The sequence below is a fragment of the Brachypodium distachyon genome, chromosome 3 (assembly GCF_000005505.3).
Source record: "Brachypodium distachyon strain Bd21 chromosome 3, Brachypodium_distachyon_v3.0, whole genome shotgun sequence".
Taxonomy (NCBI): domain Eukaryota; kingdom Viridiplantae; phylum Streptophyta; class Magnoliopsida; order Poales; family Poaceae; genus Brachypodium; species Brachypodium distachyon.
In genome coordinates, this window is record NC_016133.3 from 56,285,521 (window position 1) to 56,299,907 (window position 14,387).

At 40.4% G+C, this 14,387-nt stretch overlaps 1 protein-coding gene and 1 long non-coding RNA gene across 3 annotated transcripts; both read left to right on the top strand.

The window, feature by feature from the left end:
- The first annotated feature begins 2,100 nt into the window (after nt 1–2,100).
- On the top strand, nt 2,101–4,357 carry LOC104583859. Its single transcript, XR_731922.1, has 3 exons — nt 2,101–2,245; nt 2,370–2,452; nt 3,447–4,357. It is a non-coding gene; the product is annotated as an uncharacterized LOC104583859 (long non-coding RNA).
- Nucleotides 4,358–6,277: 1,920 nt separating this feature from the next.
- Nucleotides 6,278–13,739, top strand: LOC100835330 (plant intracellular Ras-group-related LRR protein 6). Of its 2 annotated transcripts, XM_003570442.4 has the most exons (21): nt 6,278–6,483; nt 7,088–7,151; nt 7,237–7,373; nt 7,465–7,551; nt 7,727–7,802; nt 7,913–7,987; nt 8,082–8,151; nt 8,239–8,316; nt 8,396–8,456; nt 8,555–8,633; nt 9,096–9,186; nt 9,822–9,882; nt 9,984–10,054; nt 10,199–10,272; nt 10,533–10,670; nt 10,815–10,919; nt 11,412–11,536; nt 11,615–11,711; nt 11,825–11,899; nt 12,950–13,005; nt 13,344–13,739. In XM_003570442.4, the coding sequence occupies exons 1-21, from the start codon at nt 6,419–6,421 to the stop codon at nt 13,417–13,419; spliced, it is 1,761 nt and encodes a 586-aa protein (XP_003570490.1). In that variant the 5' UTR covers nt 6,278–6,418; the 3' UTR covers nt 13,420–13,739. The 2 variants fall into 2 exon arrangements, with proteins under 2 accessions (XP_003570490.1, XP_024317951.1); XM_024462183.1 differs by lacking the exons at nt 12,950–13,005; nt 13,344–13,739 and adding an exon at nt 12,811–12,855.
- The last annotated feature ends 648 nt before the right edge of the window (nt 13,740–14,387 follow it).

The following is a 14,387-nucleotide window of genomic DNA, read 5'->3' on the forward strand; positions in this document are numbered from 1 at the left end:
TTGCTTGTGAACTGCTTAAGGATTAAGTGTGAATGTCATGTTGGCTATGTCGCTTGTGAACTTCACGTGTGTTATATGTGTTCCTTATGCTGTTAATTTCACATGTTGTATATGTTGTATGAGATGAAGCTCTGGCATCTGTAATGCTTTGTTTTAAAGTTTACCCCCTTAACCAATATGTGGACTTTCATATGTGGTACTTGTGAACTTCATGTTGCTGTAATGTGAACTTCTTGTTGCCTATGTTTGTCGCGTGAACTTTCCCTCCGTCCAACAAAGGATGTCTCAACATTGACTAAATTTGAATGCATCTATACACTAAGTCATGTCTACATATATCCAAATTTTGACAAACTTGAGACATCTTTTGTTGAACGGAGGGAGTATTACTTTGTCTGTTCATTTTAAAGTTGGGTTGCCATTTTACTGTCTTGTGAACTGCTCAAGGATTAAGTGTGAACCTCCTGTTGTCTATGTTTTGTTTGTGAACTTCACATGTGTTCGATGTGTCCCTTATGCCGTTAACTTCACATTTTGTTTCATTTGAACCTTCATCAAGGCATTTCTGTCATGTTTTTTTTGTCATATATACCTTATTTTTTCCACCAAGTCAGGTTGTATTATATATGAACTTCATTGTGTTGTTTGTCTGAATTGTCTATGTTTACATATATCATTTTTTTTAATGATTGTAGGTGTTGATAGCATCATGCAGTCAACATATGAGTTGAATGTTTAGTTTCCTCCAGTTGGAACACCAGACAAACAGGCTGATTCGACTAATTCACCTAATTGTAGGAACACAAACCCTAACAATTTGCCAAGTATGCCCAGACAGTCAGGCGGTACTACAGGAAGTTTCCCAAAAGGAAGAGGGATGCATCTAATGCGATCACATCGAAAATGTCCCTGCATCAGCTGCTTCAGATGACGACGGGGGATTTTATCAGGTCTATTGTGAACTTCATTTTTTTTTGTTCATTGCTGAACTTTCATATTATATGAATCTGAACTTCGTCAACATTTTTGTTGTTATTATTATCCAAAAAGTAGATCAGAGGCCGCGCAGGTTGCAGCAGCAAAGTGGTTGGTAAAGTTGGGAAAAAGAGGAAAGGTGGGATCATTAGGAAAACCATAATCGGCAACAGTGATGATTGATTGGATGTTAGTCCTAAAGGACGCTTCCGGCATTCTCTTACGACACCGGCAAGGTTCGACATTGGAGGAGGACATAATTTTTTTGAGGTAGGGCAAATTCTTATCTTAACACTATGAGTTAATATAGATATCACATTTAATATTTTTCTATGTTTGCAAAATTTATCTATAAACTCTATAAAGTTGAAGCCCACTAACTGTAATTAATTTAACAAGCTCAACATGCAGGCTATCCACATCAGCGTCCACGTCAGCATCCCATCTCCTCTACTCCCACGTTTTCCCCTAAAAAAGTACTCCCACGTCAACCCAACCGCTTCTAATTAGCCAGGCCACTCGGTCTTGCCCCGACCGCTTCTTGCGCCCGATGTGCTAGACGCTACCCGCTCGACAGCGCCCACTGTCGCCGGCTCGCGCTGCACCCGCCAAGTTCCACCCCCGCCGCCTACGAGATCAGCCCCGACCGTCGCCCCGCGCCGTCCCTGCCGCCCTCCGCCCGCAGGCTCTGCCCCGACCACCGCATCTGCACCCGCCGATCTCCGTCCCCGCACCCGGCCGCCCTCAGCCCCACCCGCCGCGTCCCCGACGCCCATGGACTCCGCCCTGAGCGCCGCCGAGCGCTTTCCACGCCGCCGTCGGGCTCATCCCCGACCACCGCGTCCCTGCTGCCCACGAGCTTCGCCCCCGCCACCGCCGAGCGCCTCTGCGAAGGTACACAATCTTGGGGCAATTTTTTTTTAGAAGAAATCTTGGCGTAGTTTTTCCGGTTGGTGTTGACACGTAACTCAGTCTTGGCCCAACTGTTTCGGTTGGTGTTGGCACGTAACTAATCTTCTGATTTTGTACTTTGTCATTTCTGCTTTGTGATTTGCTGTCAAATTCCGCCGTCGCTCCACCTCCGCCCTCGCTAAATAACCGCAGCCTTCATTCCCCTCTCATTTGCAGCAGAAACGGCAGCCACCACGCCTGAATTCGTAGGGTCTTATTGGCGACCATGGGGCACGCTCTATTTAGTCCCATCTTCCACGCGGTTCTTCCTCACCCCTGCGTATCCCGACAACTGCCAGATTCCAGGAGCCATTCCAAGGTTGGTATTTCCCATCCTAGGTTTCTGTGGGGGTGTCCAGATTGTGTGCCAGCGGGGTGTTGAATTAGTTATTTTCGTCAGGGATTTACATGACACTTTCTCGAATTGATCTATGTTTCTGAAGTTCGAACGCAGCAGCAGCAAGCGGAATTATGTCGGATTTCTGTGTGAATTGATTTCATCCATATCAGCGAACTCTCTCTGACGGTATGTACTCAAGATCATTTTTTCTGTTATTTGTTTGTCTTATAAAATTTTGATTCCATGTGTTCGTATGATATCTGCATCTTTCTGCTGTTCTATATGCACATGCATCGTAAGATACAAGCCTATGTCCATGCAAAAAAGACAATTGGATTGCAGTTGAGTCAAATAAATATTATAGGATATCAAAGAGAGGTACATGTTGATTCTTGTTTGGTGCTACTGATTTTGAAGTAAGTGTGTCATTAGAGAAGTAATGAATTACATGTTGGTGTTCCTCTGAGTTGGTTCTTCCATAGGAAAAACCTGGAGATGTAGTGTCCCATTTTTCATGAACTCAATGCTGGGATGATCAAAACTTTGGGATTGTGGCATGAGAAGATGTGCTTTTGAAAGTTAGGTACACCGATGGTGATTTAGTATCCCTTATCTCTTGAATTGCTTCAGTAAATTTCTTGTGAGCTTGCCTTGCTGAATTGATTGACATCCTGTAGAGAAAATATTAGGGGGAAGTGCATTGAGATGAGTATTAAGAAAAGAAATTAAGGTTTTCATATCTACATACCTGTTGTTTTCATGTGGATGCTCCATATACAGCTGAACAAAGAATACTGGATGTGTAGCGCAATGGAATAAGTTTACTTACATAGCTCATGTTTTATAAAAGTGTTAGAGATTTAATGAAATAGATGTTACATGCCCTAGAAACTGTCTTGGAACCCCCCACATCTTTACTTTGACAAGAGCCATTTAATTTTCCATTATAATGGAGAATGAAACTGATTTGACAACAGCCATTTAATTTTCCATTTTAATCCTGTTATATATCGAGCCTTCATTTCATTTGACCACACTGTAGATTGATTGTTTGTTATAATTATGAATCCAAATATGCAGTGAATAGATAATGCATTGTAGCTGTCTTTAGATTCTGCCTTTAGTTTGGACATTAAATAAATTGTAAAACATTGTTTAAAAACAATCATGTCCCTGCCAGTATGGATAGTGGGGAAAGTTCTTCCCGTCTACCACTACAACGTGGGCTTCCACGAGGTCGACACGGCCGTCGTCAGCGCACAACATCGCCTGATCCAGTGCCTGCTCCAACTCGGGCGGCGGCTGCTGGATCTCGCTATAGGCGCAGGCTAGCAAATGCATCTGGGGCTTCTTCTTCGTCCATTGAACAAAATATGAACACAGCAAGCTCATCTATGGCACAAAATGTTTTTGTTCAGCTCTGGCTCTGTCACAAGCCCAACCCGGCATCATCGACGTAAGCTTTAATATTCCTAGCCTTTGTGAGCTGCAATCAGAAAAAAAAAACTAATTCACTTTGTTGTATTCTTATACTCCTTCAAGAACAATCTTTACACCTTTATATCTTGGAGGCCCTCAGCATATTGTGTGCATTGCCATTCTTTCTAATAGTGTAAAACTGTCCTTTGAAATAATGTTGTATTTGAATAACATTATCTACAGATAGATTCATGGTTCTAGCTACTGTACCAGATCCGGCAACACCCCCTGTCCCCAGACCCCCTTCTAAATCCACTACACCATCCGTATTGATTTTAATCCACAAGTGTTCTGGTCGCTGCCACTTCTTCTCGATGACAACAGAAATAATGGCTTTCTCATTGGAAGGGATCTCCAGAAATTTACTCAACTCATTAACCAAATCCATAGAAATATAATCATGATGTGAATGTTGTATTCAGCCTACTAGACTGTGTTGCATGTTATCATGTATTGAGTCCTGACTGAACTATCCCTTCTCTCATGTGTCCCTTTGGATCTGTAACCCTAGCTAGCTGGTAGTGTAATTAGTTTGTTTGTTCATGGAACTGATTTTCGCCACTTCATCTCTGCTTCGTGATATTCATTGTCCTGGATTTGATGATGACTTTCTCATGTTCCTGATACAGAACCGAAGAAAAGGCATCTTCAGAGGACAACAAGTGATGTCAGGTTTATAGGAGCATCAATAAATGATCATTTCGTGGACATTCGTGGACACTGACGCACATCGTTAATAGACTTTGTTAGCTTTATGCTATAATGTTGCTACATTGGATATGTTTTAGCACAATGCTTTTGTTTCGTGGCTGTTTGAGTAATAAAATGTTTTTGGTTGGTTGCATCCGATTATATATACGGCCGTGCACCAGACAATAGGGTTAGGGGAGATGTCATTTTAATGTGGAGGACCAACGGTTTAGCACAGTATTGGACCCTGATTTTACTGTTTTCAATTCAGAAGATGTCGTCTTTGTATGTAAAGAAAAGATAGAATGTGCTAAAAGAGTGAGACCCTATCATAATTAGGTAGTCATATTTACCTATCTAGAGATGATATTTTTTTTGCTATGACATTGCCTAAGGAGTATAGTTTCTATGATGATGGTCCGAAGTATTGTCACATTTTTGCACTAATCATGGGCAGATGTATTGTTCTTTAATATCACGGCAACGCGCGGGATAACCACTAGTTTCAATAAATTTGGTTCTTTCGGACTTCTTAGGATGCATTTTTTGGGTTCATACATCTTATGATATATCATCTAGTGATATTTATGTTAAATATTAATTTTCATTATACTATATTATATGTCAACCATAATATGAAGATCATAATATAAATATCTATAACATAGAATATATGACAATTATAATAATTTGCAAACAGTTCTTCGGTGGGGTAAGCAGACGATCAGCAACTCAAATCTTTATAAGGGTAAAACTATAGTTATATTTTGCTTCCAAAGATATCTTCATACTTAGCGACCTAAAAATATCAAGTAGATATTTACCTAATAAACAACACCCTTCTCCATATTTCGAAAGATATGCTATTTTATGAGAAATAACTACACAATTTGAAACATAGTATGTGAGTCTATCAAAATCAGAACTCATAAAACAATAATACACCACGTGGGCATGGCTATGATATCTACTACCATTAAGTAATATAATTTTCCTATCGATTTTCATTAAGGAAGAAATACGAGTAAATGTACGACAATTAAAAAAATCAACGAGCAATCATACATGGACATCAACAGTAGATATCCGAAATAACTAAGAGTGCAGAAATTGCGTCTCTCGGAGAACCAGCCTTTGCAGGCTATATCATCGTCGATTGCGCAAAGTTACGTTGGAACGCTACACACACCACCTCACACGGGTGTCGCCGTCGAAGATTGGCCACCGATGTAGGCGACAATTGACTCTTCATCACTGCATCCTACAACGTTTTTCTCAAACCCCGTAAAAAATGCATAGCTTGGCAAGTCATCGCCATCGTTGTCTCTAATGATTCAGAGTTAAATTAGTTGAAATTTTGAAGATTTATTTTATACGGAGACACAGATACAAATTCTATGACCAAACAAATGTATTTAATAGTTTGTCTTAACTTGATCCAAGTGTTACGGAATCAAACACGAGTTTGTCATTTTTTTCATCCATGTATTCTTAAACATTACGAGTAATCGTGTTATTCTCATTTACTTCTTAGATAGTTGGCCTACCTATACGGTGCCGTGTCTGAACCTGAAAGAGTCGGGCTTCACCGGACCACGACCGGGTCAGGACCGTTTAACCTTAGGCCGGTCGGTGCCGGGCCGGGCTGGCCTGAAGGCCACCTATAGCTGTACCCCTCTCCTGCTCTCTCAGAAAAAAAGAAAAACTGTACCTCGCGCCGCCACTCATCCCGCTGCCGAGCGCCCGAGTCCCCTAGCTCGTCTTCCTCCTCGCTCGAGCGCCTCCACTGCAGGTTGATCTCCACTTCGATTCTCTCGCTCCCAACCGTTTCTCCTCCCATCACCCCACGGGCCCACGAACGGATTCCGCCCTTTAGATCCCCGTTTCATAATCTTCCCCAATTCGTAACTGAGGCAAAAATCAAGGTAGGGCGGGCGCCCTACCTTGCCCTACTGGGTCCTCCGCCCGTGAGGTTCGACGAGCATGGAGCGGATCCTCAAGTCCGCCAGGGAGTCCGGCTCCCTCAACCTCTCCAACCGCTCCCTCAGGTGTTCCCCACAACCAAATCTCTTCTACCCTATTGCATCCTTCATGGGGATCTCGATCCATTTTCATTTTAGAGTTCACTGTGCTGTGTAATTCGCCGCTACTAGTTTGAGGTCTCTGCGGACTGTGTGGACTGGATGAAAGTAGGAAGCGAAAGCCTATGCATTCTAAAATCTAAATGCTGCCATGGTCAGATTAAGACGCAATATAGCGATTTCTGGTAATGCAGAATTCCTCATTGAGACGCGAAACCTGCTGAACCAGGGTCTAAAGGATTGCGATTGCAAGCTTTGAAACCCTCCCCATTTACGAGCTGCTGTTCTGGGGCGGTTCTCTGCTAGTAGTATTTATACTACCTTCATGATGATAGGGCTGCATTCACCTTTCGTGTGCCGACATTTTACTTAACATACTGCGAAGTAAGTTATGGCATGGCATGTTTAGGGACTGACCGACCATGAATCGTTTACCATAACCCACATTCAGCAGATGTCAGATGGAGCTTGTTCTTGATTGGTTTCATACCTTAGGTGTAATTATTTGTCTTTGCTGTAACTGTTAATTTTCCGCTGATGGCGCCTCTATGTTTTTTCTTTCCTTCTTTAGGGAGGTGCCGGGGGAGGTGTACAACAACTTGGACACGGGCAGTCAGGACGATAAATGGTGGGAGGTAAGCTGCGCATTCCCACGACGCCCTTGTGTGCTAGCTATGCTGTACATGGAGTCCTAGTAACCAGACCTTGCTTAAATTTCAGGGAGTGGATCTTCAGAAGCTCATATTGGCACATAACAACCTGGAAGTGTTAAGAGAAGACCTTAGAAATTTGTCTTCTCTTGTTGTGTTAAATATAAGCCACAATCAGATATATTCCCTTCCTGCAGCCATCGGAGAGTATGTAGCGGATTGTCCTAATTCGGAAATTTAGTGATCATGCTGATGCTTCTACTGTTGTCTCACATTTTGGTAATTGTCTTTCGTGCAGCCTTCCTTTGCTAAAATCGCTGGACATATCGTTCAATCAAATAAATACTGTGCCTGAAGAGATTGGCCTGGCTGCAGCTTTAGTGAAGTAAGTTCATCATGTAACTTTTCTTGTATGCTTCCACTTAATGACTTTCTTCTATGTTGCATTGTTACATAAAACAACCTATCATCTTGTACAGTTAGTGGATTTCCTGCTGAATGTCTTATGGGCCTCTGCCTTGCTCTCTACTGAATAATAAACTTATGGATTTTTTTGGCAGGGTTGACTTTTCAAATAACTGCCTTACTGAGCTGCCAGCTAGCCTTGCCGGATGCTTGAACTTGTCAGAACTCAAGGTAAAGTGCAATTGCTGTATGTCTATCAAGCTGAGTTGGTAGTTTCCAATTTATCGCCGTTCATTCTCCAGTCTGGACATACACAGCATAATATAACGCATTGTCTATAGGCATCAAACAACAAAATATCCAGAATACCGGATGAACTTGCCGGTTGTTCAAAGTTAAGTAAATTGGATCTGGAGGTAAGTACTCCTCATAGTCTCAAAGCTGGACGTTTCATGTTATTGTGCTGCTTGTTTGTTATTCACAGAAACTTAAATTGCTACAAAATTTCAGGGTAACAAGCTCGAGATGCTTTCAGAAAACATGTTCTCATCGTGGACAATACTTACAGAGCTAAATGCTGGTACGCGACAGTATCAAAATATTATTGATTTTATCTGATTTTCCTTGAGTTTTTCTTCCCCTGAAATTAATATGTAGATACTTGCAGCTAAGAATATACTTACAACTATTCCGGCTAGTATTGGAGCACTTTCAAAATTAATTCGCCTGGACCTGCATCAGAACAGTGAGTCAATCTACCATGTCATCACATGTACAAGCTTTGTTTCATTAGCATTGACAGCTTTCTACCTCTGTTATATCAGAAATAACCTTGATTCCTTCTTCCATAAAGGGCTGTTCTTCTCTAGCAGAGTTTTATATGGGGTTAGTTATCTATTTTGACTTTAGAATATAGTTGTGTCTTTCTGTATCGTGCACTGTTTTTTATGATGTAATAACGCTGTTTCTATTTTCTGTTCTAGAAATAACTTATTGTTGTCAATACCAGCCGATATTGGCATGCTATCAAAATTAGGAACACTTGATCTTCATTCTAATCAGGTTTGTTATGATCTTTTACTCTTTCTCCTGGTTAACATCTATTTAAATGATTTAACAAATTGAAGATACTGGAACAACTACCAACTCTAGTTTCAGTTCCTTGTCAGCTTTTTATTATTTAGAGTTATATGTAACGGCTAGAGTACAGCAGTTACTGTTCCATGATACCTTTTTGGTGAACCGCCTTTTGTCTCAGTCTGAACGTAGACTTACCTATATAGTCCTGCTCCTGCGCTCTCATCAGTTAGCTTACTTATATTCCCAAGGGGGGTTGTGGAACACTGTCATGCATTATGCTATAATTAACATACTCCCTCCGATCCATTTTAAATGTCGGGGATTGAGTACAAAGTTGTGCTAACTTCCAGACACTTATTATGGATCGGAGGGAGTAATATAATACACAAAAGATCTTATTTTGCTAATCTTATATTTTTCTGATAAATGTGTTACTGTCATCAGCTAAAGGAGTATCCTGTGGGAGCTTGCAAACTCAAACTCTCTTTCCTTGACCTCTCAAACAACACGTTATCTGGTCTGCCACCTGAACTAGGTAGGTTTTCTGCTGTATGTGCTGCTTTTCGTAGTGCCATTCTGCTACTTGCCTGTTTGATATTATTTTTTTCAAATAACATAACAATGTGATCCCTAATATATCAAATTGAATCACTGCACGCTATGATATATTTTTCCTCGAACAAACTTCAGAATGCCCGTTATTTGTATTATCAGAAGAACGCCAAAAATGGCATGAAAGCGACACAACCACCGGAGTGGTGCCAACCTAAACACCAAAAGGAAAGAAAAACTGAAGCCCTAGAGCTAGCTAGTTGTTGGGTGGAATTTTGAGGCGGTGCTGTGTTTAGCGGCAGCTTCCTGAGCTCAGTTGCTCCCGCCAACTACTATATCTGCACCTCTGCAAGGACCAATTCAACCAGCACCTGAATTCAGGGCGTCATTGTAAAAAAGACGCGTGGATTTCACACAGCTATGATCTCTTTGTGTACATATAACATATAAGCACCTCCGTGTTGGTGTGTGCATTCCTCTCTACCTGTTGGATAGATTATAGGGCTGAATTCTTTGCATGTGTGTATATTTTGAGAACTGAGCATTTGTGTGCCACTCTCTTACTAACTGAACATTCTAGTTTTGGACACTCATGTATGCATCCGATGCAATTTCAAGGTACAATGACGACCTTAAGAAAGCTTCTGCTCAGCGGAAATCCTATGAGGACACTTCGTAGGTGTGCATGCTACATGGAGTCTGCTACATGTCCTGTACTCTTAGCATTTTAAAAACTGTTTGTTAGGACTCTAAACAGAGTTAATCCGTTTTTGTTGCCAGTTCTTTGGTATCTGGACCAACGTCAACATTATTGAAGTATCTGCGCAGCCGCCTTTCATCTGACGAGGAAGGTAACTGAGAATGCTAAATCAACACAGAAGCATTCTAGCTTTGCCTCTAATATTGTATCGTCCTTGGCTTATTTGGCACATGTAACATTTCGAGTTTTCGGATTTGAGCTGCTTCACCGTCACTTAACTGCTCCGCCCATGCAGCATCAGGGTCTGGAAGAACTCCAACGAAAGATGATCAAGTTGCTGCCGCAAGACGTTTGTCTTTATCTTCAAAGGTAGATCTCCTATTTTCTATAAAATATGTTTTTTTGTCACATGGCCCTTGATCCATTCTGGGAATCATACTCATAGCCGTCATGCTAAAATTTACTACATTCACGTTGTTTTCTTCTGTGTTGTGTTCTTTTTTCTTGCCTGCGTGTTCCTTGTAATCTATAGTGACCGAAGAAAACCAAGTAGCTGGATCCTGGGATAGTGAATGCTTATTTGATTTTCCAACTGTAGCCCCTGATCTGATGTCATGTCATTATACCAGGAATTGAACTTGAGTGGTCTTGGTGTGACCAGTGTACCCCCTGCAGCATGGGAGACAAGTGATGTGGTGAAACTTGATCTTTCTAAGAATTCAATAGAAGATCTGCCAAATGAGTTGACATTATGCTCATCACTTCAAGTGAGTGTCTGTTGCAGGGCAATGCTGCCATCTTGTAGTGTTATTGACTGTATTTAACTTGATTGAATGTCATTTATGTATATAAAGGTTTCAACCTAATCAACCTAATTCCTGATCCTGTCTTCTACTTGTTTCTTTTTGCAGGCTTTAGTTTTGTCTAATAACAAGATAAAAAAGTGGCCTGGCATGGTAGTTTCCTCCCTTCCCAGTCTTTCTTCCTTAAAGCTGGACAATAATCCTCTGGCAGAGGTAATACAAATGATCTTGTATCTGTATGCTTCTATTGCAGTTTATTGTTGTTGTTGATAAACAAATGTCCAGCATCTGTTTTTCTCTTATTTATTTTGAGAGTGAGTATCGCTCTTGCATAGTCTTTATCACTCATGCATAGTCTTGGTACTCAAGTTTTGAACTCGGTTGTGGTTGTTCTTGGTTTAGCAATTATAGAACTAACAAGCAATGGAACGAGTGACAACGTGTAACTAAAGTTCTTGCCCTTAGCTACTAGAGTGAAGCCCAAATAAGTAACCTCTATTCCAAGTTAGAAGCTAGTCTTCTTTTTATGTTATAAGTGCTTAAGCTGCATTACTTTGAGAAATTTCGTACGCTCTTTCCGTCCAATACCATTCATTACTTATAGTGCAAAATAGAGGGACGAGGGAGACCTATTTTACATGGAAATCTACAATAATGTCCTGAATATCATTTTGCAATTCTGTAACATGGTTATTTTTCTTGCAGATATCGTCCACTGATCTTGAGGTCCTATCAAAACTTGAAGTATTGGATTTAAGTGGCAATGCATCTTCATTAACCAAACCTTCTGCACTTTCATCATTGCCACAGCTGCAGGAACTCTACCTTAGGTTGGAAAACATGCAGATCATCTAACCTACAAGAACCATTCTAAGAAAGCTTATTTTCTCTTTTATATACATGAGCAGACGAGTGAAACTCCATGAATTTCCTATTGGCTTGTTGGGCTTAAAACTGCTGCGGATTCTTGACCTGAGTCAGAATTATCTTACAACTATACCAGAGGTAATAGTAAGGGTTTCAAGGGAGATGGTTATTTCTTTTTTTCTGTTTTTGCAAACAGTACATGACATGTCTTCCAGATTTCTGCTTATGCTGACTTCACTTGACTTAAACAGGGTATCAAGGAATTTACTGCTCTCATTGAGCTGAATCTGTCAGACAATAATATAACAGCACTCCCAGCCGAACTGGTATGTTGTTGGCTTCAATAACTGAGCTACTTATGATTTGTCACCAGTACTTTATACCCCACAATGCCTTTGGCTATTCTTTTCTTATTAACATATAGTTACTAAACACTTCTTTTCGCAAGGACGACTGACTAAACAAAGAATAGAAAATTTAGTGCATATCACCAATATTAGTTAGTAATATTTTCGAGAACTGACCTGGTGATTGTCTGTAGTGGCAGGCTATTTGGTGAAGGTGTAACGCTTTGAACTGTTAGTATGGAGTAGGTCCTCTGGCCGCTCACCGTAGGTTCTGTATTATCTGCTTTTGGACATCCGGACAAGTTTGGTTTCATTTTAATTAAAGATGGAGCAGGGGAAGTTTCCCTGATTTTCTAAAAAAAAAAAATCTTTCCGAGAACCTCGAAAGTGAAGGGAATTCCTTCATTTTACTGTAGAAGAATAGATTTGCCCAGTTAATTAGGGTAAGCCAGGCGAAAAACAGAATGTAGGCAGTAATGAAGGTGCAGAAAATGCCAATATATTTCACTTATCACATATACACCCAGGCTGACTGTATGACCGCTTATTATGAAGCAGTGATGCCGGTCTGATGTGATATGTTGGCAAATTTGGTTCATAACTACACACTAATGATAACAGCACCTAGGGTTTCTTGATCAAATTAGTAGCTTTTATCTTAGACCTGTCTGGATCTCATAAGCTCACTCACAGTTTGTGACTGACCTCGGTGAACTTTCCTGAAGTTTTTACGCTCAGTAGCAAATGAGAATCATGCAGTTATATATAATGTAGCTAGCCTGTCCTTTTTGCGATGGGTTAGTATGTGGCATTGGATGGAAGCAATATGTTGAGCCAAGAAACCACTGCAAATTTCTGAAGTTTTAGGGCTTGTCGTATTTATTTTGTAGGTTACCTTCAGCGGGCCATCATGACTAATTTCATGTATTTGCATGAAACAACAATTTTTATTTCTTATTACTCACAAACCACGTGTTTCTGAATTTTGCTTTGAATGCTCTAATCCTTTTCTGGATGTTATATGAGCAGGGCTTGCTTGAGCCTAACCTGCAAGTGCTTAAACTTGATGGAAATCCGCTCAGGAGGTAAGCATCTACCTTTCTGTTTGTGTTGGATTAGCATGTCTGCATGTGGCATTGGATAGAAGCATATGTTTATGTTGAGCAAAGAACCCACTACAGAATTTACAAACAATCTTTACTGCCCTTAGCAGCCCCGTCCAAATAATTTGGAGTTATATGTGTGAAATGAAAAAAAAAACATGTTTTTCAAAATAAATTATTAGGGCATAAGTTGTGCAAAAACTTGCATTTGATGAAATCAGAGAAATAAAAGAGAGGAAAAGTGTAGGTCAGTGGATCACACATGGACTAGCAGAAAAGAAAAATGCTCAGCCTCATTTTACTTTGCTTTCTTGTTACAGCATAAGGCGGACTGTTCTGGATCGAGGAACGAAAGCTGTTCTTCAGTACCTCAAAGACAAGCTTCCGTCCCACTGAATTACTTCATCAAAAACAAATTCTGGCTCGAGTTATGATCCATGAGTTCATTTTCTCTTTTGGTTTCGATAATTTTCCTGTGAGTTGTGCTTGCCTGCTTGGTCAGTAAGCTATACTGAATAGTATCTTGTGCGAGAACGGATGGACATTCAAAACGGAGATGACATAGACTCCGGAACGTAGACCGTGGTTGTTGTAATGGATAGTATGAATCCAGGAGGCATGTTTGTAGTTGATTCGTGGATAAACTTTCATTGGACGTATTATGTTCCTTTTTTTGAACAAATTCATTATATGCATCAAGGTTTAAAATTTCGCTTTGGACAAGTTTTTGGCACGTACCCACCCAAATGACCGAAATTTTGGAAACTATTTCACATTGTAGTTGTAATCTACCAAATCATAGTCAATTCGATGTGCCAGTCTTGTGGCTAGCTAAGCTAAACAAAGGCGATCATTAACTGAATTCACAATCTGATAATCTCGAGAACACACCCAAAAAAAAACTGAACTCATCTAATAAAAAGGGGCAAGTGTAATTTTTAGTCTCTTGACAATTGCGGGGAAGTGCAAACTTTGTCTACCAACTTTTTGTGTGTGTGAATTTTGTCTCTTTAACTTTAGATACCGGGTAAATTTGTCAAACTTGGATTTGAAATGGCATGACAAATTTATGGTTGATTTCTTTGCCGCGTCCCATGCAATTAGAGTTTAATAATGGAGTAGTGACATATAGCAGAAGCCAGGTTAAGGGAGAGGTCAGAAACACACGATCGTTGACAAACAAATTGATCAATGTAATCTGAACTATGAACTAGCTACAAATTAATAACAATAACTAAAAACGATACTAATACTCCGTATTAAGTTCATTATTACAACAGCAACACTATTTAAATCATTTTGGTGAAGTAGTAAATGATCTCTTTACCCCCCAAAAAAAAAACTGTAGCAAATTGGCGACACAT